This window comes from Condylura cristata, unplaced genomic scaffold (assembly GCF_000260355.1).
Source record: "Condylura cristata isolate star-nosed mole 26May11 unplaced genomic scaffold, ConCri1.0 scaffold00015, whole genome shotgun sequence".
NCBI classification, from domain to species: Eukaryota; Metazoa; Chordata; class Mammalia; order Eulipotyphla; family Talpidae; genus Condylura; species Condylura cristata.
The window spans coordinates 41,733,443-41,757,377 of NW_004567116.1; the positions used below are offsets into that span (position 1 = coordinate 41,733,443).

General features: G+C 41.4%; 2 protein-coding genes across 2 annotated transcripts in view; both read right to left on the reverse strand.

The window, feature by feature from the left end:
* The window catches only part of INTS4 (integrator complex subunit 4), a 118,847-nt gene extending 104,506 nt beyond the window's left edge, over positions 1 to 14,341 (reverse strand). Inside the window, exons 1-2 of the mRNA XM_004683237.2 lie at positions 14,091 to 14,341; positions 11,054 to 11,248 (exon numbers count right to left, since the gene is read on the reverse strand). Coding sequence (XP_004683294.1) covers positions 11,054 to 11,248; positions 14,091 to 14,144 — 249 coding nt within the window. The 5' untranslated portion in view covers positions 14,145 to 14,341. The remainder of the gene's footprint in view (positions 1 to 11,053; positions 11,249 to 14,090) is intronic.
* A 3,167-nt stretch (positions 14,342 to 17,508) lies between these two features.
* On the reverse strand, positions 17,509 to 23,293 carry KCTD14 (potassium channel tetramerization domain containing 14). Its single transcript, XM_012725261.1, has 2 exons — positions 23,145 to 23,293; positions 17,509 to 18,243 (listed from the first exon to the last, which is right to left on the reverse strand). The coding sequence occupies exons 1-2, from the start codon at positions 23,229 to 23,231 to the stop codon at positions 17,575 to 17,577; spliced, it is 756 nt and encodes a 251-aa protein (XP_012580715.1). The 5' UTR covers positions 23,232 to 23,293; the 3' UTR covers positions 17,509 to 17,574.
* Positions 23,294 to 23,935: the final 642 nt, after the last annotated feature.

Below are 23,935 nucleotides of genomic sequence, written 5' to 3' on the forward strand. Positions count from 1 at the left end.
GTGAATCCTCTCACCCTCCGCATCTCTGGCCTGTACCCCAGTTCTGTATGCATAAATAAATAAATCTTTAAAAAAAAACACAGATGTGGTACATATACACAATGGAATATTATTTAGCAATCAAAAAAGATAAACGTATGCCTTTTGCAGCAACCTGGGTGGAGCTGGAAAAGATCATGCTTAGTGAAATAAGCCAGAAGGAAAAGGAAAAATACCAGATGGTTTCTCTCATAGCAGGACTATAATAGACCTGGTGAGAAAATAATAATAATAATGAACAGCTGTATACCAGGGACATTTTTGGGGGGGTAGAGTGGGGAATGGGATCAAAAACAGTGGGGGGAGGGAAATGCACTGGACTATGGTGATGGCACATGGGTGATTTGGTGATGGGAAGCCCAAGGGGATTACAACGGAGATGGGAAAATGCACAAAATGATTTTAAAACAAACTATTATATTATTTTTAAAAAATATCTTGGGCCCTCCCTGGTAGCGCAACAGATTAAAAAGCATAGTAAGAAGCTGGCCACAGCCACTTCAGCACGAGTCTGATACCCAGTCAGGGAGGTGACCCACATGGTGTGGCAGACCTCTCCTGTCTCACCTGCTGTTCCCCTCAGAAGTATACTTTGTAACTCTTAACTCTAATTGTTCTGCTCCCCACTCTGTCTCCAGTGAATCCTTTCACTACCCCCTGCACCTTTGGCCTGTACCCCAGTTCTGTATGCATAAATAAATAAATCTTAAAAAAAAAAAGGAAAAAGGACAGTGAACACCAGAAAAGAAAGAAGTATAAATGTGTATATGCAAACATGTATGCATATATGCACATATGTGTGTATCTGTGTGCATATATTTGTGTGTGCTTGAAAGTACACACACACAAAGCAGAGGATAAAAAATTAAAATAACGATGCAGGTGAGAAAGGTCAAAGATCCAAGAAGGTTTTCTAAGAATTTGGGGCTACTTTTTCTTAGAATTTCTGCCAACTAGGATGAAGAGATAAATGCCTGGGAAACAAAGTAAGCTGTGCTTCTGACAACCTGGTGAAGCCAGGAAGGCAATGATTAGAGTGTAAAGTGAATTTAGGAGTGTGGGCAAGGGTTGCCAATATCACCCTGGATTAGGATGCCAAAAGCCTACAGCAATAAAAGTAAAAGTGAAATAAAAATACAGACTTTGGTAGAAACTGCAGCTCAGCTATGAATCCTTTCACTTCCTGAAATGAGAATAAAGTTTCTCTGGGTTACTAGATAGAAACAAGTCCTTTCTGGACAAAAGTTAATCATCTTAAGTCTCAAGTTATTTTTACAATTTTATAAATACACTGTCTAGTACAATGAAGAACAAAGCACACTAGCTCAGATAACATGAATAAACAAGGTTAGACATACCCATAGGGACTCCATTTTCTACAGTTATCAGACACTGCCTCTAAAATAATTCTATTCACTATTCAGGGAGAGGAGAGAATATTGAGCCTTTCACCAGAACTGTCTATTTAGAAAGTGTTTACAAATGAGAAAAAGCAATAGAAGAATTAAGAACCAAAAGATAGGTTTAACAGTATTTAACAGTATTTTAGACAAGGTGAAAGAAAATTATTGATCTGGGAGACAGGTCCAGAATGAAGTAAAAGAAGACAAAAGAATAAAAATTCAGAAGAGAAAAGAACAGAATAAAATGAAATGATTTATTATATATGTAATTAGAGTCCCAAAAAGAGAGCAGGGAGAAAATGAGACTAGCAAAAGCTGAATAATGGCCAAGAATCTTTCTGATGAAGGTACCAAGTCACTGATAATAAAACAAGTATTAGTGTTACCAAATCTAAAGGCTTAAATTGCTTTCAGGAACAGGGAGTAAAACAAAGGGAAAAAAAAGGTGGAGGGGGGTACTTATCTAACTTCCTCTTTGAGACTTGCTTTTACAGACACTACCAGCAAAACTTATCAGCTAACCTTGAACTGAGCTCCAAGACTGGCTGAGAACCGAAAACTCTGAAACCCAAATGACATAGAAATCAGGAGCTAGGTCTCCTATCTCTCCTAAATAACAAAGTCTTACAGGAGGAACTAGCTATTTCCAAAACTTGTCAGAACAGCAAATTCTTAAAGAAAAAAAAAAGTGGTATTGGCTTAAAACCTCAATGCATTAAACAATAAAAGTTTTAAAATAGTAAGGATGTTCATAGATTGAAAGACTCAATATTATAAAATGTCGGCCCTCCCTGGTGGCGCAGCGGGTTAAAGCACAGCACTGAGAATCTAAGACGGCTTCCGCATGAGTTTGACTCCCGCCTGCCCCGGAGGTGACCACATGGCGCGGCAGACCTCTCCTGACCCGCCCGCTGCTCCCCTCAGCGGTGGACTTCATCGATCTGCCTGTTCTGCTCCCCGCTCTGTCTCTGGTGAAGCCTCTCACCCTCCGCATCTCTGGCCTGTACCCCAGTTCTGTATGCATAAATAAATACATCTTTAAAAAAAAAAAATGTCAATTCCCCAAACTACATCTGAACTACTGTTAATGCAACCCTAATCAAAATTCTAAGAATTTTTTTGTTTGGGGCAGTTTCATAAGCTAATTTCAAAACTTACAAAGAAATCAAAAGATCAAGAATAACAGACTTTTGTTATATGAAAAAACTAAAATAGTACGTTTAATAACATGCACACTTCCTCTAGACATGGGAAAGACCCAACATGACTTAGTAGCTTGCCCATGTAGGTAGCTTCACACACCATCTTAAATAGCTTAACTGAGACAGAAAGACTTTGGAGGTAGAGGGAACAGAAAGTCAGTAAGGGAGGTTATGAGGAAAAGCACAGTAAATGAAGGTACAGAGACTTAATATGCTTCTAAGATCTTAAAGAAGAACAAGGTGGGAGAGCCCTTCTGCCAGATAGCAAGATTTATTATAATGCTATGCTGAAACAGCATGATATTGGCATAGGAATAGACAACTAGACTTAATGAAATAGAGCAGAAAGCCCTGAAACATACCCAGATTTTTTGTTTTTTATTTTAACCACAAAGGTGTACTGCATTGCAGTGGGGAATGGAAATCTTTTCAACAAATGATGCTGGAACAATCAGATTTTCATACACTTAAGCAACATACACATACAAATCAAGTCTATGTGTGAAAGGCAAGTAATAAAGCTTCTGATAAAGATATAGCAAAATCTCTTAATAAGCTAAGGATAGGTAAACTCTTCTTATGCAGACAAAGAAGCCAAGAACCATAAACAAAAAGATTTTCAAATTGGGTTACATTAAGAAACTCTTTTCATTAAAACACACCATTAAGGAGCTAAAAAAGGAGAAAACATGTAACCATCAAAGAACTTGTATTCAGAATATAAAGAATATCTACAAAATAAGAGGGGGAAAAAACTAAAAAAGAAGCAAGAGACATAAATAGATATTACCCAATATAATCTGCAAATGGCCAATTAAACATATTAAAGTTGCTATACTTTATTAGTAACCCAAGAAATGCAAGTCAAGGTTATAAAATTTTAAAGATTGACAATTCCAACTGTTGGTAAGTATGTACAGCAACTGGAACTCTCAGACAATGCTAAGAGGAGTGTAAATTGCTTAAAAATGGAGATAATTTAAATGTTCAATAATAAAATGGATAAATAAATTATAGTGTAGTCAACAATGAATTCTTACACTGCGTAAAAAATGAGTGAATATAATTACAGTAAACATGGATAAATCTCACAGACTTTTGGACAAAAGCCACACATAAAAAGATACATACTGGGTTCTCTAATTATATGAAGCTAATCAATAGGGAAAAAATATACATAGGTGTGCAGGTTTAAATGGTAATACAATAAAAGTCAGGATGGTGATGGTTATCTTTGGGTAAGGGAGTAGTCCTATATAGGGAGGGGTTTGAGTGGGAGACTGAAAATATTTCATTTCATAACTTGGATGGCAGTTACATATTGTAAGGACATGATAGGTCAAAAAGCTGTAGAAATTTTTTCTAGCATTTTTAATGTTATATTTCATAATGAAATCTATTTGAATTATGGAGGTAATATTAGAAACAGAAAGGCAGATGGACCCACAAGATATTGAGGAAGTCAAATGAGTAAGATCTGTAAAAGAAGGGGCTATGGGAAGAGGAAAGGATGACGGTGGTCTAAAGCGTCTTTCAAAGTTCTGATTTGAGAGTCACTACTGATGGTGGTACCATCTCCTAAGATTAATAAGGTAGAATAAAAGATAAGGGGAATACAGGGAGATAATTCAGTTTTGAATATAAATGAAAACTCTTCTTTAAAGAACTTCAGTCATTGAAATAATACCCCAGAATCCACTATTTTTCAGAAACAATTACCTTAATTTTGCAGTGACAGAGGACAATGGTCTGGAATGAAGTGACAGTTCTCCAAACACAGGAGAGTTACAGAAAGAACAGCAGACAAGAGGTAGACAAGAATGGGACAAAAAAAGAGTAAGAGAGCATCTGACCTACTAATCTTTATTGAGTATTCTACTCAAGTTGTACTTTCTTAAATAATCCCCTAGTACCATTTCTACTAAGTGATGTATGCTTCACTTCCTTCAGACCTAAACTTAAAAAACAAATGGCCTCCAGGGAAGCCCTCTCTGCTAACTACTCTTCCCACCACTAAAACTACTGCAGATGAAGTTTTCATTGCCTTTCTGGAGACATATTCAAATCTCCTGACTGATCATACTAACCCCCGTGTTGTCCTTATCCAATTCCTTCATCTTCCATACTGTCCCCACAGTGGCATGTCTAAAACAAAAACCCATAAGGGAGAATATAATACACATTAGCATTAGACCTTTTCAATCTTTTCTGCCTTATCTCTTAAGGAAGTCTCGAGTTCTCAATCCACACCTACACCAGCCAAACAATTTGCATTTCATCTAATGTGATAATTTTACATCTCTATGCCTTTGCTCACAGTGCCCCTTCTTTCTAAGATGTCTTGTCTCCTGTTTTCCATAGAACAAAAATCTGTTTTTAAAAATCACTACTACTCAGGCCCTCCCTGGTGGCGCAGTGGGTTAAAGCACTGCACTAAGAAGCTGAAACCACTTCTGCATGAGCTCAATTCCTGCCTGCCCTGGAGGTGACCACATAACGTGGCAGACCTCTCCTGACCCGCCCGCTGCTCCCCTCAGCAGTGTACTTCGTCGATCTGACTGTTCTGGTTCTGCTCCCCGCTCTGTCTCTGGTGAAGCCTCTCACCGCCCCTGAGCCTCTGGCCTGTACCCCAGTTCTGTATGCATAAATAAATAAATCTTTAAAAAAAAAATAAAAATAAATAAAGGTTCAATAAGAAAAACTAATTTAAAAAAAGAAATCACTACTACTCTACAATATCTTTTTGTTTGTTTGCTTTTACTTACATATTCATTCACTGTGGAGGAAAGCACAGGCCTGACTTACAAAAGCCCATAAAAGACATCAAACAAGATAGCAGAAATAACTGGCCAGTTGCTTTTCTCTATACCTAACTATCTTCATCTCTGTCCTTTGGTCAGAAGCCATTACTTGTACTGAGGATGTCCCAAAAGGAGATTTTTGGGCTGTTTCTTGCATGTGAAATAGTCATTCACTGGTGCTCCCTGGTGGTACAGCAGGTTAAAGCACAGTACTAAGAAGCTAAAGCCATTTCAGCATGAGTTCAATTCCCAGCCAGGGAGGTGACCCATGTGGCACTGCAGTACTCTCCTGAACTACCCACTGCTCCTCTCAGCAGTGTACTTCGTCAATTGGCCTGTTCTGCTCCCTACTCTGTCTCTGGTGAATCCTCTCACTGCCCCTGCACCTCTGGCCTATACCATGGTTCTGTATGCATAAATAAATAAATCTTTAAAAAAAAAAACAACTAGCCATTCTCTGCTGGGTTTTCAGAACAGCCAGTAGATCACAGGAAGACAATCCTTTGAGCCTCTGCTTGAAGCTAACAGCTACAGGGTAACCAATGGTCTTCAGTCAGGGCCAACACAACATCATTTTGGGTCCCTGCTCCCAAGTAGACAGTCACCTGCTTCTTTGAGATGACATCATAACCTGCCCAGATTTCACAGTATCTATAACACAGTACTGTTATTATCTATTTATTGTCTTATCTACCCAACTAGACTAAGATTAAAGACCACATTATTCATCTCTGTATCACCAAGTGAAGAACAAAGTCTAGCACAGAATTCGTATTTAGAATGTTTTGAGAAAGTGGGAAAAATAAACAAATAAACAACTATAGAATTCCTTAGAATCTACATACTATGTATATTATTTGTTCTACTAACTATACAGCTAGCTCCTAAAGGGTACACATGACCACAGTTCTATATCCTCCAGAGTGCCTATCACAGTAGTATAAGTGAACAGCCCCCCTACTTTAGATACTCCTGCCTACTCACAGGAAAAAATTGGAGAAAAGCATAATTTAAAGTACTTTGTTGACTAAAATACAAGATACCACATTCTCAATGAAAGGATGAAAAACACTAAGGTCATAAATCTAAAACTGGACTCATTTGACATCCCTTCTCATTTCCTCTGTGTCTAGATATTCTAGAATAACGTAAGCAGCATACCCTTGTTAAAGAACTTGAGATCTGACAACAGAATATTTAGGTTCAGTTTTATTTTTAGACATGATAATGGCTATATGATTATATATTTTAAATTTTTAACACTTAGAGAGAGAACTGAAACTTTGAAATAAAATGTTATGATGCTAGGCCCTCCCTGGTGGCGCAGCAGGTTAAAGCACTGCACTAAGAAGCTGAAACCACTTCCGCATGAGTTCGATTCCCGCCTGCCCCGGAGGTGACCACATGGCGTGGCAGACCTCTCCTGACCCGCCCGCTGCTCCCCTCAGCAGTGTACTTCGTCGATCTGCCTGTTCTGCTCACCACTCTGTCTCTGGTGAAGTCTTTTGCCACCTCTGAGTCTCTGGCCTGTACCCCAGTTCTGTATGTACAAATAAATAAATCTTTTAAAAAAAAATGTTATGATGCTAGATATTTGTTTCACAAGAATCTGGTACAGAGGGTAAGGGTAGTGGAAGTAGACTGTGTGGGGAAGATTTCAGGAGGGAAAGGAATGAAATAAGTTTGGCTGTGAAATAATTGTTGGGTCCTTCCTGGTAGTCTAGGGACTAAGCCTCAGCACTATCACCATGAAAGCCCACCTCTAAGGCCTGAGTCTGACCCCCAGTCAAGGAGCTGACCCACATGGTGCAGCAGACCTCTCCAGTTTTGCTCACTGCTTCCCTTAGCAGTGTATTTCAGCAGATCCACTTTTTCTGTTCTCCACCCTGTCTCTGGTGAATCATCTCTGCACCTTTGGCCTAGACCCCAGTTCTTATATGCATAAATAAATAAATCTTTTTTTAAAATTAAAAAAAAAAAAAGATCACTAAGAAACTGAAAATGTCTCAAAAACAGATGCTGTGGTTTCTCTCTTGTTTTACACTAAATCCCCTAGAATGTTCCACAGGCATTGCCAGATACTGGAATAATTAACAGATTTGTCATCTCTGAATTTAAGAGTCTCAAAATCTGAAGGAGGTAGACACATATGACAATCTAAGAGCTAATGTGTGCTAACAGGACACTGTCTGATGCCCAGAACAATGCCTGCTATACAATAGTAGTTGTTATCTGGGTAAAAAATGTCACAAAAGCACCAATTCATTCATTCAACAAATATTTATTTTCCAGGAGCTGTCCTTGGTGCTGCAGATGCAGTGTCATAATTTACACAATAAAAATCCTTGCTTAAGAAGTTTACATTCTATTAAAGGGAAATGGACAAAGGACAAAATAAACGAAAAAATTAAATAGACTTTTAGAGGATGGTAAGTGCTATGGAGAAAACAAAATTAAGGAAGGGGGTTAGGAGATGCTGGTGTTAGGAAGAAAGTTCCAATTTTAAATAGAAAGATAAAAGAAGGCTGTAACAAGAAAGTGGTCTTTGAGCAAAGACATGACTAAAATATGGAACAAACATCTGAGGAAAGTGTTTGAAGCGGAAGTAAGTGGAAAGGCTGAGGATGGTGTACAGTTTGCAGAGAAAAAGGCAGACTAAGCCATAGGGCAGTGGCATGGAGAGGGGAATCTCCTCCTCCCAGGTGAGGAAACAGCCTTTAGAAAACTAGAAGCACCTTAATTATGCTAGAATATTATATATATAAAGGAGAGAATGTTTTATGTCTTATGTAAAATATTTAAAGACATTACATGCATCCTGATAAGTGCAATATGAAGTACAAATTATCATCTATAAAATATTCCTAAAACTGGCAAAAATGCACTTAATCTCAACCTAACAAAACCAATAGATACAATTCCAAATCACAGTTAATACAGGGGGGTAGAGGAACAACTTAATCCCCAAGGAAGTAAACAAACACATAAAACAAGACATCTTACAAAACTGGCCCTCCCTGGTAATGCAGTGGGCTAAAGTACAGCACTGCAAGCGAGCCACAGCTGCTTCAGTAGGAGTTCCATTCCCAGCCCCACAGGTTACCCAGCAGCAGACCTCTCCTGACCCACCCGCTTCTCCCCTCAGCAGTGTACTTCATCGATCTGCCTGTTCTGCTCCCCACTCTGGTGAATCCTCTCACTGCACCTGCACCTCTGGCTTGTACCCCAGTTCTGTATGCATAAATAAATAAATCTTTAAAAAAAGAAAGAAAGCTAATGAACAGCCATATACCAGAGACATTTTGTGGGGGTGGAGTGGGGAATGATATCAAAAACGGGGGTGGGGGGTGGGGAGGGAAGTGCACGGGACTATGGTGATGGCACACGGGTGATTCGGTGATGGGAAGCCCACAGGGATTACAATTGAGATAAAAACAAAAAAGTGTACAAAATGATGTAAAAATAGGTTATATTATAAAAAAAGAAGTAAATCCATTACTCTAAACATTAAAAAAAAAAGAAAGAAAGCATGGATGGAACTGGAAAAGATCATGCTTAGTGAAATAAGCCAGAAAGAAAAGGGAAAACACTGATGGTTTCTCTCATAGCAAGAATAGCAGGGATATAATGGAACAGGCAAGAAAATAATGGTAATGATGAACAGCTATATACCAGAGACATTTTGTGGGAGTGGAGTGGGGAATGGGATCAAAAACAGTGGCGGGAGGGAAATGCACTTGACTATGGTGATGGCGCATAAGTGATCTGGTGATGGGAAGCCCAAGAGGATTGCAAATGTGATGGAAAAATGCACAAAATGATGTAAAAATAAACATATATATATATATATATATATATATAAAAGAAATGTGCCAAGAAAGAACAAAACTGCGAGCATCATACTCCCAGATTTCAAACTATATCACAAAGTTATAGTACTCTAACAGTATGGTACTGTAATAAAAATAGACACACAGATCAATGGAAAAGAATCCAGAATCCAGAAAGAAATACATATATATGGTCAATTAATTTATGACAAAGGTGTCCAAAAAAGAGTGAGAAAAGGACAGTTTGTTCAGTAATAGGAAAACTGGATAGCCACATGCAAAAGAATGAAACTGGGCCACTATTTTACACCATACACAAAAACTAACTCAAAAAGGATTAAAGACTCGAATGTAAGACCCAAAACAGTAAAATTGCCAGGGAATAAAAAGATGGCAAGTGCCGTGACATAGATCTTGTGGTATTTTGGAGATTGTAACAAGTGCAACTACATTAAACTAGAAAACTTTTGCACAACAAAGAAAACCATTAACAAAATGAAAAGATAACCTATGAGCTAGAAGAAAAATAAATGCAAGTAGTATATCTGACAAAGAGTTAATGTTTAAAACAGATGAAGAATTCCAACCACTCAATAGCAGGAAAACAATTCAATTTTAAAATTGTGTAGAGGACAATACACATTTCCCCCAAAAAAGACATAGAGATACCTACAGGTACATGAAAACCTAATTAATCATCAGGGGAATACAAATCAAAACCACTCATTGGAAAAGCTAGTATCAAAAAGACAAGAAATAACAAGTGCTAGAGAGGCTATGGACACAGGGAAATAAACATAATGTTGTATTTCAATAACATCTCAAAAAAAATAATAAATGTTTTAAAAAAGACATCCCTTTTTTGGAATATTTATTGTTTGGGGGAATAAGACAATGCAAAAAAAAAAAACTCAGGAAAAAATAAAAAAGGAGCAAATTTAGAAACACATTAGAAATTTAAAACCAATGATGATATTCAGCAGCTCATTACGGTATTATCTCTACCTTTCTGTAGGTTTAAAAATAATTTTCATATTAAATTTAAAAGTGTAATCCATCAATGATTCCACTATTTAAAAATTATTTATTCTTTCATTTCAGATGTCATTTAGATAAAGTGAAAATAAACACTTGTGAATTTCATTTTCCATTTAGAGAACTATATTTCAGAATAGCTCTGAAAACACATTTTGACAGGGATCCCTCCCTGCTGGTTGGCAACAGGTTAAAGTGCAGGACTATGAAGCAAGCAGCAGCTCCTTCAGCACTAGTTCAATCCCCAGACAGGAAGATGACCCACATGGCATGACAGATCTCTCCTGTCCCACCCACTGCTCCTCTCAGCAGTGTACTTCATTAATCTGCCTATTCTGCTCCCCACTCTGTCTCTGGTGAATCCTCTCACCCCTGCACATCTAGCCTGTATCCCAGTTCTGTATGCATAAATAAATAAATCTTTAAAAAAGAAAACACACTTTGGGAACAATTATAAAAAAGCAGGTAGTGGTAAGTGAAAAGAACACCTCCTCTGTAATCCTCCTGTACATTTTGTACTCACAGCACTCTCAGCAATACAATAGACCTTATTTACATCTGTACTTTAAGTTACTGTGGTGAAAATTTGGAACTTTTTTATCTTTATCCACAGTACATGCCATATGGAAGACACTCAATGAAAGCTTGCTGAATGAACACCTATTTAATTACATAATCTTAACCTATCCTGAAGATATGATAAAGTCATACATACTACCATCAAGTTCTCAATAACTTCTTACCTTATAATAATGTTCCAAGAGAATTCTGACTACTCCCTCCACACTTTCTGCCTCAACAGGCTTCCTGGCAAACTGGAGTAGGTACTGCAAAGCATCTGCAGGGGAGGTAGCTTTACACAGATCTATGTGAAGAGCTGCAGATTTACTTGGTTTTGTCAATCGGAGCTTCTTAGTAGCAATTTCCTCCTGTTGTTGCTGCAAGAGGGTAAAAAAGACTTGAAAACACAGAGTCTGCAAATTTATCTTTACCTAGTTTGATAGAAATAAATTTCCCTTATACCAAATAATGAGTTTAGCCAACAAAACTAGTCTTAGGAAAAATGAGTGTCATTAAGTGGAAAAAGCACTGAATTGGAGGTACAAGATTATGAATCACAATTTTACTTTTTACTAGTTCCCACAACTGGGTAAGTCATTTAATTTCTCCAAGTCTCAATTTCTTTTTCTGTAACACAGGTCCAGTAATATTTTGTCTGCTTCTAGGACTGTTTTAACTTTAGGGTTAACAGGACACAATGGATCTGCTCCATTCTTTACCAGAAGAGAAATCTCAATTCTATAAATAGATTCATACTGCTGAGGCACTTACCAAGCTCAGTTTCCCTTCTGAGAAAACTAGAACTGAAGGGAACTGTGTGCAGTTGACACTGAGGGAAAAAAATCATCCCCTCACTCCAGATGACTTTTTTCACCCAAATCATTCTGCTTTTAAATGGTTAGTATTGGGGAGAGGTGGGATGTGTGGAATACACTGCCATATGTCCACATTTACAAATATTTACTAAATAACTGATTCAATTATGAAACTTCAGGAATTAGAAATTTTCTGTGAGTTCCAACTCTGCTGCTCATGATACTTAAGTTTTCTCATATGTGAAATAGAAATGACACTTAAAACCAGGCTTTCTCAAACAAGGATCTTGAGTTGAACCATAGAACATGTAAAATTATTTGAATGACTTCTAATTCTTCTAAGAATGACTTATAACTAAACCATTCTAAGTATATTCATTGCATATAATGGTGCAAAAAAGTTCATGAGAAAGGACATCTGTTACTCCAGAGTGGATATAATAGAGGGACTCACAGATTAATGTAATCACTAATTTTCCTTAACATCTGATGCATCATTTTTATACCATCAGCATTCAATTTCTTATAAATTTACACATGTATAGAGAAGAGATTAGTGTTCATCTACACAAGGATATAGTATGACATGATAAAAAGAAAAAACAAAGGTTTTTGAAGTCAGAGGACAATAATTACATACTTCTAGGGGAAACCTTCAACAAAACAGGAATAAAGTGTAATATCTTGATCACACATACCCCAAATAAGCACAAGATATATATATCAGTTCTCTCTTCCTCCTCATCTTCACAGTAGAGGAAAAAGAAAAGAAACACTAGGCTCTTTCATCACCCTATTATAATCATTCATATAGAACATAATGAATAAATGAATTCTTTCCTTAAAATCCTTACCTATTTCCAGCTTATTACACACAAATTCAGTCTAGACTGCAGCTAGGTCAAACAGTTTTATTCTTAGCAACTATGCAAGAGGGACATTATCTGCTATTATTCAACTATTAATGACATTTTACTAAGTCTGCACTGTGGTCTATCCAGGGGACACAAAAGTGATATAGGAGTCCAAACTAGTGGAAAGACTAGTCATCACAGTACCACTAAGTTTTAAGCACAATAAATAGGTGAGTACAAAAGAGTGCTCAAGGGGCCTCCCTGGTGGTGTAAAGGGGTAAGCACAGGGCTATGAAGCTATCTGCCACCACTGCAGCATGAGTTCAATCCCCAGCCAGTGAGGTGACCCACATGGTGAGACAGACCTTTCTTGTCTCGCCTGTGGCTCCCCTCAGCAGTGTGTTTCAGCGGATGTCTCTGTTCTGCTCCCCATTCTGTCTCTGGTGAGTTCTCTCACCCCCTGCACCTCTGGCCTGTACCCTAGATCTTGTATGTATAAATAAATAAATCTTCAAAAAAAAAGTGCTAAAAAAGGAGAGGAAGAGATTAAACACTTGCTGAGGTTTCAACTGGATTTTCAAGCAAAAGTAGAATTTCATCAGATAGAAAACAAAAAGAGACAAATTAACATGTTCTATGACAAATGTCTGGAGAACTGCAAGCACAAGCCATGCTTGGGGAGTGGCATGCAGTCTTGGGAAATGGAAATAGATATCGAGGGGAAAAAAGAGACACTACACAGTGAATGGACTTAAAAGCCAGTGAACTGTGCACTTAAGATGGTTTAAATGGTTAAATGGTACATGTATGTTATGTACATTCTACAATTCTCTTAAGTGGCAAGTTAAACAACTGAGAAATCCCAGAAGTAAGCCACAGAAGAGGCAGTACTGTAAAGTTGGAAAAAAAAAAAAAAAACTTTCCTCAGACACCTTGATTCACTCAGAAGTTTAAGAAAGCGAATTTCACACACCCAAAAGAAACGAGAGGGTCAAGGTTAAATCTTAAGGTTATTTTAAGAAAAATGAGAATTAGGAGCAAATAAACTTCCCTACAGACCATGGGTACATGCTACAAAAGTGTTCCCATGAAACAAAAAAAGAATGGGAGTGACAAGTTATTCAGCTGGAGGAGAAAAGAAAAAAAAAGGCTTTACAAAAAGGAGCAATAAAAGCGAAGGGACGACCTGAATTGTCAAAGCAATCATTTTTCTGTATGTACTATAATCACAGCTATGCTGTTTCTTTCCCTAGCCCACATCTACAAAATGAGGATGCTAATGCAACTCGAACAAAATGAGATAACGCATATTTTCGTTAGTTGCAAATCGCTATCTTCGTGTTCTAAAAAAAAAAATTAACAGTGTCAGACTGCACATATTAAAAATGACAACAGTTGCAGCAAAAGAACACGCCCACTAAAGTAGTCTCAGTCTATCAAAGTACTAGGCACTCAATAGTCTGTGGCGCCTGGCTTTGGCAAAGTCCCTGGGACTTGGATAAACTTCCCCACCGCAGATGGGTCTTGGGACCTTTCCTTCCAGAGCTTACCTGCACCACCTTAGTGAATTCCTCGTACACCCGCTTCTTAAGGTGCGCCGCCATGGCTGCCCGCGGACCCTGTCAGCTTCCGTACTCGACCAGGGAGGTGGAGGGGTGACGGGGGGCGGGTGGAGGGATACGGAAAACGTGTTTAGCTGGGTGGAGCCCGCCACAGTCCCACAAGGCTGCAGGGATCAAGGGAAAGAGAGGCCGCTTCCTGCTACTCTACTGCCCTGCCTCGGTACGGCCGTATTTGGTGACCTACGCCTCGTGCGCCGGGGGGGAAGGAAAACGAGAGCGTAGCGCGAGGGGGCGGGGCCTCTAGAGGGTGGGGGCGGGATCTCCGGTGGGAGGAGACGAAGCTGAGAGTTGGACAAGCCAATAGGAGCTTTCGGGGACTTGCCAGTGGTCTCAGAGTGGCCGAAAGACTGGCGCGGAACACAGGGAAGGGAGGGAGATAGTACAAGGCAAAGGGCAGAGGCGGGTCTTTCCTTTACTAGAGGCAAAACCTGGAGGTGCGGAAGGATTTTTGATTGGTAAGGTGAGGAAAAGCAGCTCAACTGAAGTTCCTGTCGTCCTTCGCTGTTCACCGTGTGTGCTGCTTGGGCTTCTCTGAGCTCTGTTTTTAATCAAGTCTAGCGCCACGTTCCTGCCCACCTTACTCATTTTCAGAAGCTACCCATCTTTTAAGGAATTCTCTGGTAAATATGATAGAATGAAACGAATCCTAAGACCAAAGGCCAACCAAGTTTAAACTGTGTCACTTAATGAACAAGTAGCTACAACACAAATATCCACATAACAACTAACCGGACAACGGCACCTTGCAAAGTGTAGTTCACATATTAATAAATCCAAAGTCATGTTTCATGCCCTACACTAAACTTTAGCTGTTCGTTGTTTCATTCCTTATTAGGAATCACTGTGGAATGCTTAGAAAAGGCATGGGGTTGTGGTAGATACAGCCTGATTATATGCAAAAGAAAAAAAAAAGCACCTTCAGAGTGCCATGGTCTTAACTGGAAAGAGAATCATCTACGTTGTTAGAGGGTTAACAGAGTATGCTTGTTAAGAGAAAAATGTTCAAAAAAGCCTAATGTCTTCTGGATGCCTCAGGAGTTTATAGAGAGGAAATTATTTTAGTGAAGTCTTTAAATAATGAATTCTTAAGAAAGATAGGCCAGAGATTATCATATATGGAAATATGGAGTGAAGTGAAAGGCACTTAACAACTGTGCCTTCAATAACTAACTGTTAGCACTATTATGGTTACCATAGTCTGTGAAATCTAGCTGCCAGCAATTATAAAGCAAGCCGTTATTTTATATAACATTAAAGGGAAATGCTGAAATTAAAGACAATGGTTTCTTATTGCCTAGATTTTTACATATACTTACTAAAAAAGTTCTTTTAAATATACTTAGCCCTAGATTTACAGCCTGTATCACAATCTTGTATTTCTGCCTTTCTGCATACGTAAGAACTTTTAATTTCAATGCAAAGTATAGGCCAGTTTTATTGAAGACATATTAAATGACAAAAGCAATATGCAAGGAGCAAAACTGAAGTGTGACGACATGAACTGCTGTGCCCAGTCCACATATGAACAACTGGCAAACCGCAGTTTTACAATGTGTCCTCATTTTGATGTTTAACTCTGTCTAAATATTATCATCATTATTATTAGATACATGACTGGAGGAAGGAGTTTGGTACACTCAGAAACCAAAGGAAATTTAATTCTTATTGAGTGAGTCAAACTGCATACAGGGGACAAATATTTTCACCCTACAGCACAAATTCCATCCCCACCCAGGCAGCTGACCCACATGGGGCAGCAAACCTCCTGTTCTGCCCACTACTCCTCGCAACAGTGTATTTCAGTAGATCCACTGTTCTGCTCCCCACTCTGTCTCTGGTGACTCCTTTCACCTCCCCCTATACCTCTGGCCTGCATCCCAGTTCTGTACACATAAATAAACAGATCTTTAAAAAAAGAAACAAAATAGCTTTGAAGATAAGGAAAAAAATGTACAACCAGATGAAGTTATTGTTATAATGTTCTCTGAATATGACTATTGTAAACAATTTTATTTCTAAATTTGAAACTTACTGATTTAGTGTTAATTCCTTAAATCCTGACCTTCAGTTCCAGAAAAACTACTAGTTGGCTTGGCAGGAAGGGGCACATTTAGCCTAGACCTGGCCTTGGAGAAAGGTGAACATCTACAAGTGACCTCTTTAGAGACATGTCATGTCTTAGATTGAGAAGTAGAACCTTAGTTTCTTGGGTAAATAGCTTTTAGAAGATGTGCTTTCAAGGGAAAGGGTGTGAGTAAATTAGGGTAGGTCAGAGAAAGAATGCGAAACAAGAACGAACTTGGTGTAAAATGAGGTCTAACTGCACCTCATCATACCAGGAGCTCTGAAACAGAAACTGCACCAGTTGATTCTTCCTTGAGGTCAGGAGTCAGTCTCCTGGATGTCCACACAAATGGGATGGTAATTTTTTCTAGAGCAGGTTCTCAAAATTTGAGTGTGTCAGAAATATCCAGAGAGTTTATTAAAGCAGACTGCTGGGCTAACCCCCAGAGTTTCCAATTCAGTTGGTCTGATGTGGGGGTAAGAAGCCTTATAGTTCTAATGAGTCCCCAGGGGTTGCTGATACTGCTAGTCTAGGGTTCACACTTTGAGAACTACTGCTCTGGAAAAAAGACCAACTATGGAACTTTAGTAGCTGACACAGTCAAGATCTGGGAAAGGAGATCTGATTGGCATCTACTGTAGGTACCAATTTGGTATTTCCCTAATGAAGACACACCCCAAAGTCTGGAGGATTGGACCACAAGCTGAAGCTGGATACATCTAGTTTGTGAGGTGAAACTACCAAGATTCATGGTATCTGTTATTTTCCTGTTGGCATCCTGCATTTCCAACCAAAGCATTGTTGAAATATTCCAACTCACTTCATTCTGACTTTTGATCTTAAGGATCTGGCAGATACAGGAGAAAGAAAGAGCAGTTGCACGTCACTAGGGCAAATACAGTGGAATCGGTGGCAATGAGTGGAGAGTCCTCAAGGGAGAGATATTTGGGGACGAATCTCTTAAGTCATCTCAGAAACTGATGTTTGTTATTGAAATTGAAGGAAAATTGGGCTCTCCCTGGTGGCTCAACTGGTTAAAGCACAACACTATGAAGCTTTTGCAACCACTGCAGCACAAATTCAATCCCCAGTCAGATAGGTGACCTCTCCTGACCTGCCTGCTACTCCCCTCAGCAGTGTATTTTAGTACATCTGCCTATTCTGCTCCCCACTGTCTCTGGTGAATCCTCTCACACGCACACACCCACCTCTGACCTGTAACCCAGTTCTGTATGCACAAATAAAAGAAATTGAAAAAAAAAATTAAAATTAAAATGTTTTAAAAAGCAACTTTTAATTTCATAAGCCCCACCAGGACCCATAACAAACAGTTCCTGCCCCTGGGGATCACCACCAGGTGAAGAGGAATGTAAAAAAGTAATTGAAAGCCTTGCCCCGCACTGCCTTCTCAGTGCAGGGCCCACGGGACACTTGATAGCCCTGCGCTGCAATGTCCATCACCACACAGTCCAAGAGGTCTGTGATCTCTGGGGCCGCCTTCCAGGGCCCGAACTTGATGACAGACCTCTTGTTTTCCTCCAGGACGCGCAAAGTGTCGGTGCAGTACGCTGCATCTTCATCGGTGCGTACCACGCACACGATCACACTGGAGCTGCGTGCAGCCATGGCCTCGGCACGCGCTAGGCGAACCATGAGCTCCAGGTTCTCGCTGTAACCAGGCACCCTCAGCAAGAATTGCTTCCGAGCCACCTGCTCACCAAAGATCTGCGGCGTGTCCTCCAGGAGCTTGACCAAAGGCTTAATTTCGTAGAATTGAGCCTCACGGTACACCTCTGGGATGTGCTGCGTGGGCAGCTGCTCTGAACGCAGGTAGTCCAGGATGGGTCCGAAATAGGTGCCGGGGCGATCGAAGAAGAAGCGGCCCTCGGCATCCTTGTGAGACCTGGAGAACATCTCTGCCAACTTGGATCCCGGGAGTTTTGTCAGTGTGCCAATGGAGGTAGTATAGACAGCGCCCCCTACGTTCAGCTGCACGACGGGAGTTACAGTTGGTATCTGGAGCACAACAGACAAAGTGAACCAATAGCGCCACCTCCAGGGAGCTCGTGACGTATTTTCATCCACAAACTAACCCAGGACAGAATGTAGGCTTACTACAGGCAGGGCCCGCTTCATAAAGGGATTTATATTTATGCTTGATAGGTCCAGACAAGAAGAAAGAAACATATTCCAGTTTGCTATTAAGAACACCTATTAAGGCCCTCCCTGGTGGCACAGCAGGTTAAAGCGCAGCACTGCAAGGTACCACAGCGCTTCAGTGCAAGTTCGATCCTCAGCCCCAGAGCTGACCCATATGGCGCGGCAGACCTCTCTTGTCCCGCCTGCTGCTCCCCTCAGCAGTGTGCTTCGTCCATCTGCCTGTTCTGCTCCCCACTCTGTCTCTGATGAATCTTCTCACCGCCCCTGCACCTCTGGCCTGTACCCCAATTCTGTATGTCTAAGTAAATAAGTCTTAAAAGAAAAAAAAAAGAATAACCTATTAGGCATTTTAACTTTCTTGCTGAGGTCACAGAATATTAGTAGAGGAGGCTGCTGTGGAAGAGTAAATCCCAGGGGCCTTTGGCAAGAACTTTTCTCTCCCTCTGGTTTCTCATTTAATAGATAGGGGTATGAAGCTGTGGTGAAGTCAGGCGTTCCCAACGGGATGCTGTGATCTAAAGTAGAATAAAAAGGAGAAAGTGGAGGAGAGGGAAGGAGGAAGAAGAAGAGTAGAAGAACAAAGGAGAAGCGGAGAGGGGTTGTCCATTGTCAACCTTTCAGAAAGGCTAAAGAAGCCATACATGTGTTCATTTGGGAAGCTTTTCTTAGGTCTACATCCTGTGCTGGGAGTGGGACACAAATATTCTTATTTTATATAAATCAGAACTTTTGAGAAGCAGTGACTTTGATTAACAAGTGGAATTTGTTTAATGAATGATTCTTCGAACTATATGGGCCATGGGGAGTAAAGAACAGACTATCCTTGGTGGTGATGTCAGATACAGTGGGTGTAACTGCCTCAAACTGTAAATTCAGTGCCAATGTAAGCTAGGTTTAGCTGTTCAGCAGGATTCTTGGGGCCTCTTCTCCACACCAAACCTTGGCTGAGCCCTAATGATGTGAGGGAGATCCACGCAGTGCCTGCCTGGAGATACCCACAGCCAGTGGGAACACAGACCAGTAGGAAAATACTAAGTGTTGCCACACACACCTGTCCAAGATCGTATAGTGATTATTGCATGTGAGGGATACACCAGTTGTTATCCTCCCAAACCAGCTTCCAGAACAATGATCATCATTTAAAATTCACTCATTCAATAAAATGTCTGTGCCTGCTTTATGTCAAACACCTGGGGCACAGTGAGGAGCACAGGAAGCCCGCCCTCCCTCAGCCTGGAACTGTGCTAAGTGTCTTACGTGATCTCTAACTCAAGGCTCACAAACATCCTTTACAGATGAAGTTGTTAGGGCTTAAGGAGATGGAGTAAGTTGACAATGATCAACCAGCTATTCAATGATGATGTGAGTTGATTCCATGTCCAATTTAACCCCATGCATGTACTCATAGTTGTTATATAACTGAATTTTCACCCTTCAAATACTTGCACTTTTCACCCCTTTCTAGTTATTCATTCAACAAAATGTAGGGAGGACCCATTCCATTCAAATCTCATGCTGAACAGATGAATACAGTTACAGTTCCAGCACTGAAGAGCTCACAGGGAGAGAAGGAAACAGATGGCTTAAATGTGTGGATGCTGGGAGGAAAGACTCAAAAGTAGGAGGGTTCACCTCTTTTTGTGGATGTGTGTTGGAGGCTGTCAGGGGAGGTTTCCTAGGGGATGTGATGGCTGCTGCTGCAGAAGAGATCTGTGCAGTGTTAGAGGGAAGCCTGGATTTCTAACACCAGAACCTTACCACAGGTCAGTGTGGGGCCAGGGATAGGGTGAGGTCTCAGGGATGTCTTTCAGTCTGATTTAGTTGTGACCACATTCTCAACTTGTCAGCAGACCTGCCTCTGAATTAAAGCACTGGGTTTAAGAAAGCCAAAGACAGCCAAACTGTTGGGAGAACTGAGTTGCCATGGTAACAGCTCCTACTGGGGACAGCAGAGCTGGCTGGAGGGAAGAAGAGAGGATGCATTCTGACAGCAGCCAAACAATACAGCCAAGAGAGATTATGCCCAGAACTAGTGGCTCCTTCTTTCTCCCATAAATCTCAAGGCCCATGGCAAAGCTGCTGCTTAGGCCTGAGTGGCTCTGTAAGACAGGCAGGTAAATGCAAAGTTGCAAACTTCAACCCTTTAATAGACCCACTGTGTTGTCATCACTCCTGTACTCACAGTTACTGTTAATATCACCATATCACAGGAGGAGAAAGCCCAGAAGGAAGGATCACACAGCTAGGAAGTGAAAAAGGAACAGCAGGGTTCAGGCCTACACCAGTCCGACTCTGGAGTGTGGCTGTCCTCACTCCTCCAGCTTCCTGCCCTATTTCTGCCAGTAATCACCTGCATGCCTGAGGCAGCTCAATTCTCTCTCTGGAGCTAAGCTGAGTCATTGATGAAATAGGGAAGCAAAACAGAGGAAGAGAAGGCTAATCTAGTCTTTCAAAGCTAATTCATTGGCTCTGAAAGTCTAATGAATCTAATCTGATTGCAAATGTCTTTTCTGAAGCTCATTTCCAGACACTTTATAAAACATCTCCATCTCTGACATCCTCAACTTCATTTCTCCCAAATAAGACCTTGAACCTGTTAAGTTTCCTAATTCTGTCCCTCTTTTCCTCCAAAACACCCAACCGCTTTGAAAATCCCAAACTTCCTACCCTATCCATAAATACTACAATATATGTTTTTAATTCAATTCCATTTTATTGCAATATGTATTTTTAACCGATAAGACGTCTTTTCCATTCCTCTTCTGGGCCATCTGCCCTTCTTCGTGGCCCCTCTTCCCTTCCTTCTCTATTAGTCACCCTACCAAAGCATTCTTTCGTGGGAAAACCCATCCTAGACTCTTTGAGTACAACTGGCTGAAAGAACATGGACTTCAGCAATCCTTTCTGAGAGCATAGGCAGAGCTTTGAGAACACAGGATGAAGAGGTAGGTCCAGCTGTCACTCAGGCTTAGTCTGCTCTAGGTAGCTAGCTAGGAGTGAGGGAACAGCATGCCATCATGGCAGTTGATCGCCAGGTTTGTCAAGGCTTGTAAACTTTGTTAAGGAGTCTACGGTTTATCTGGAAAGAAATGTAAGGTCACTGAAGAATTTAATGCTGGGGCTTACCAGATATCTGCAAATCCTCTGCCAAATATCCATACATTTCTTTAGGTCACCCTAATGGCATCAGTGGAGGGACATCCTGATTCATATAGAACCCAAACCCCTCAAGAGCTTTCCCTACCATGAGGTGACTTTCCCCATTGGTTCCTATCTCAATTGTCAGTGCCAGAAACCCAGCTATGTTCTTGCATTTTGAGCTTGTCTGCAACCTCCCCAAAACAGGTAATCAATCACTGGTGATTCTAAATGCACCCTGGTTGTTTCCCATGGTTCCCTGCTGGTAGAGAGCCCTCTCCCAATCCAATCTCTTCTCTAAAACCAAAGTCGTTTTTCTTAGTACACAACTGATTTGGTAACCCCCAGCATTAAACTTCAGTGACCCTACTTTTCTTTCCTTACCAAGGTTTCCAAGGCCCTTGGCAAACCTGGCAATCAACTGCCAGATCAGCCTGCAGCTCCCTCTCCCCTACCCTCCTAGAGCAGGCTGTCCCCGCCCCCCTTCCCCCCATGGACTTCAAGCATTTGCCACCCACTCTCCCATCAGTTAGGCTGCTCACTCATTCTCTGAGTTAATTACTCCAGGAGTCTTTCTGGATGGGTTGTCTCCTTTTGATCCAGAGGGTCCTGAACTTCCACTGTCATGGTAATCACTGCTCCTGTAACTTCATTTCTTTTAACAGTTGCCCCCAACAGTGAGGTTCTTAAGTAAAAACTATCCCACGTTCATTTTTATGCACCAGTATCTAGTAAGGAGCTCAGCAAGCCCTGGACCCTGGACACTCAATAAATATCTACAGGAGCACTTAGTATTCTGCTGAAAGTCAGTATGGCCCCACCTGGTTCAGGCACCTAAGCTGACTACCTCTAGTGGCTGGTAATTCATTCAAATATTTATTGAGCACCTAGGGCCGCCCTGCCATTGAGCAGGTGACTTTGTCAACAACAGAAAACAAGGTGTTATCCCCAACCTGCGGAAAGAGACACAGTCTCCCCACTACTGGCTCTGCTTTCTCTTCTTACAAGTCTTCCTACAACTTAACCCTGGAGAAATTAGAATGTTCTATTCCCAGAGCGTGCTAGCCTTTTCCGGATCCTACACCACAACCACCCTTCCAACTCCTCTCATTAAGCCCTGGGTAGGGGCAAGCAGGCAGGTCAGGTGGTCAGGACCCAGGCTGAGGACAGGGGCAGGCTGGAGCTGGTGCAGGGGGGTAGGGAGGTGGTGAAGAATGACAGCTACGCCGGCTGCCCGAGGTGGGTGGAGGCAAGGGAGGGGGTACAGCGCGAGGCGGCGGGCTAGAACTAGTAGGGAGACTGGGAGAGGAGACTCGCAAAGAGCAGCTAAAACAAAGACCGAGAAAAGAGGGAGGAGACAACAAGGGCAGCCAGGCAGAAAAGAGGGCAAACTGGAAAGGCTGATCTCCGGCAAGAACCGGAACGGACCCGTGGCGCGCAAGCAGAGCGATCGAAGTGGGAGGATCAGCCCAAGAAAAAGCGCCCAGCAAGCGCCGGAGTGGGCGCCCCGAGGCAGGGGACTCACACTCGGAAGGAGACACGAATGGCGGAGCCTGGAAGGCGTGAAATAAGGAAGAGGTGGCGGGAAAGGTGCAGAGACAGAGACGTCTCTTTCTCACCTGGGGCTGCACACCCGTGGTCGGCGGGCCAGGAGGGGGCTCGGTCAGAATGGGCTTGGAAAAGCGGGGGGCTGGGGTTAGGCTCATCACCCCGTCCCGCAGGCCAGGCGACTGGCACTGTGCAGCCTGACCACCGTTGGTGCCGTCCTGCACAGCTCTGCCAAGTGCGAGGTGTTTGTGGAGGGAGGAAGTGCAACTCGCTGCCCGCCCAGCATGGAAGAAGCTGGTACGGAGTGGTTAAGGGTTTGGCCTGGGCGGGATTAGTCTGGACTTGAGACCCTAGACTGGTCTCTGCCCCTGTCTAACCCCATCCCCTCGTTTTGGTAAGCCAAAATAGAGAGGCAAAGGGAACTGATAGTGACAACTGGAGGCTTTCTACTCACTACATACCTAAGAGTGAAGCACCAGCAACACCCACTTTATAGGTGAGGACAGCGAGACTCCAAAAGATAGGGTGGAATGTACATTGTTTATCCTCCTGACACCAGCAGCTGAAAGTGCAAAGCCTGCCTGTTGATGTGAAAAGCTAGATAATTCCTTGAATAGGTTATTTTGCTTATCCTAAAACTGTCAAAGTCACATAAATAACAGAAGTAAAACCAATGAATTACCAGAGTAGTAACTGGTAAGAGTTTATTGTGTGGAAGCCAAAAAGACAGTTTGCACACCCAAGTCACTCAGATCAAAACATGGACTGAAGCTGAGGGATGTATTGTTATAAAACAACTTATATAGTAAGAGACCTATTCTCAAGGGGATTGGTTATAACAGTAGACTTTTTAGTCATTACC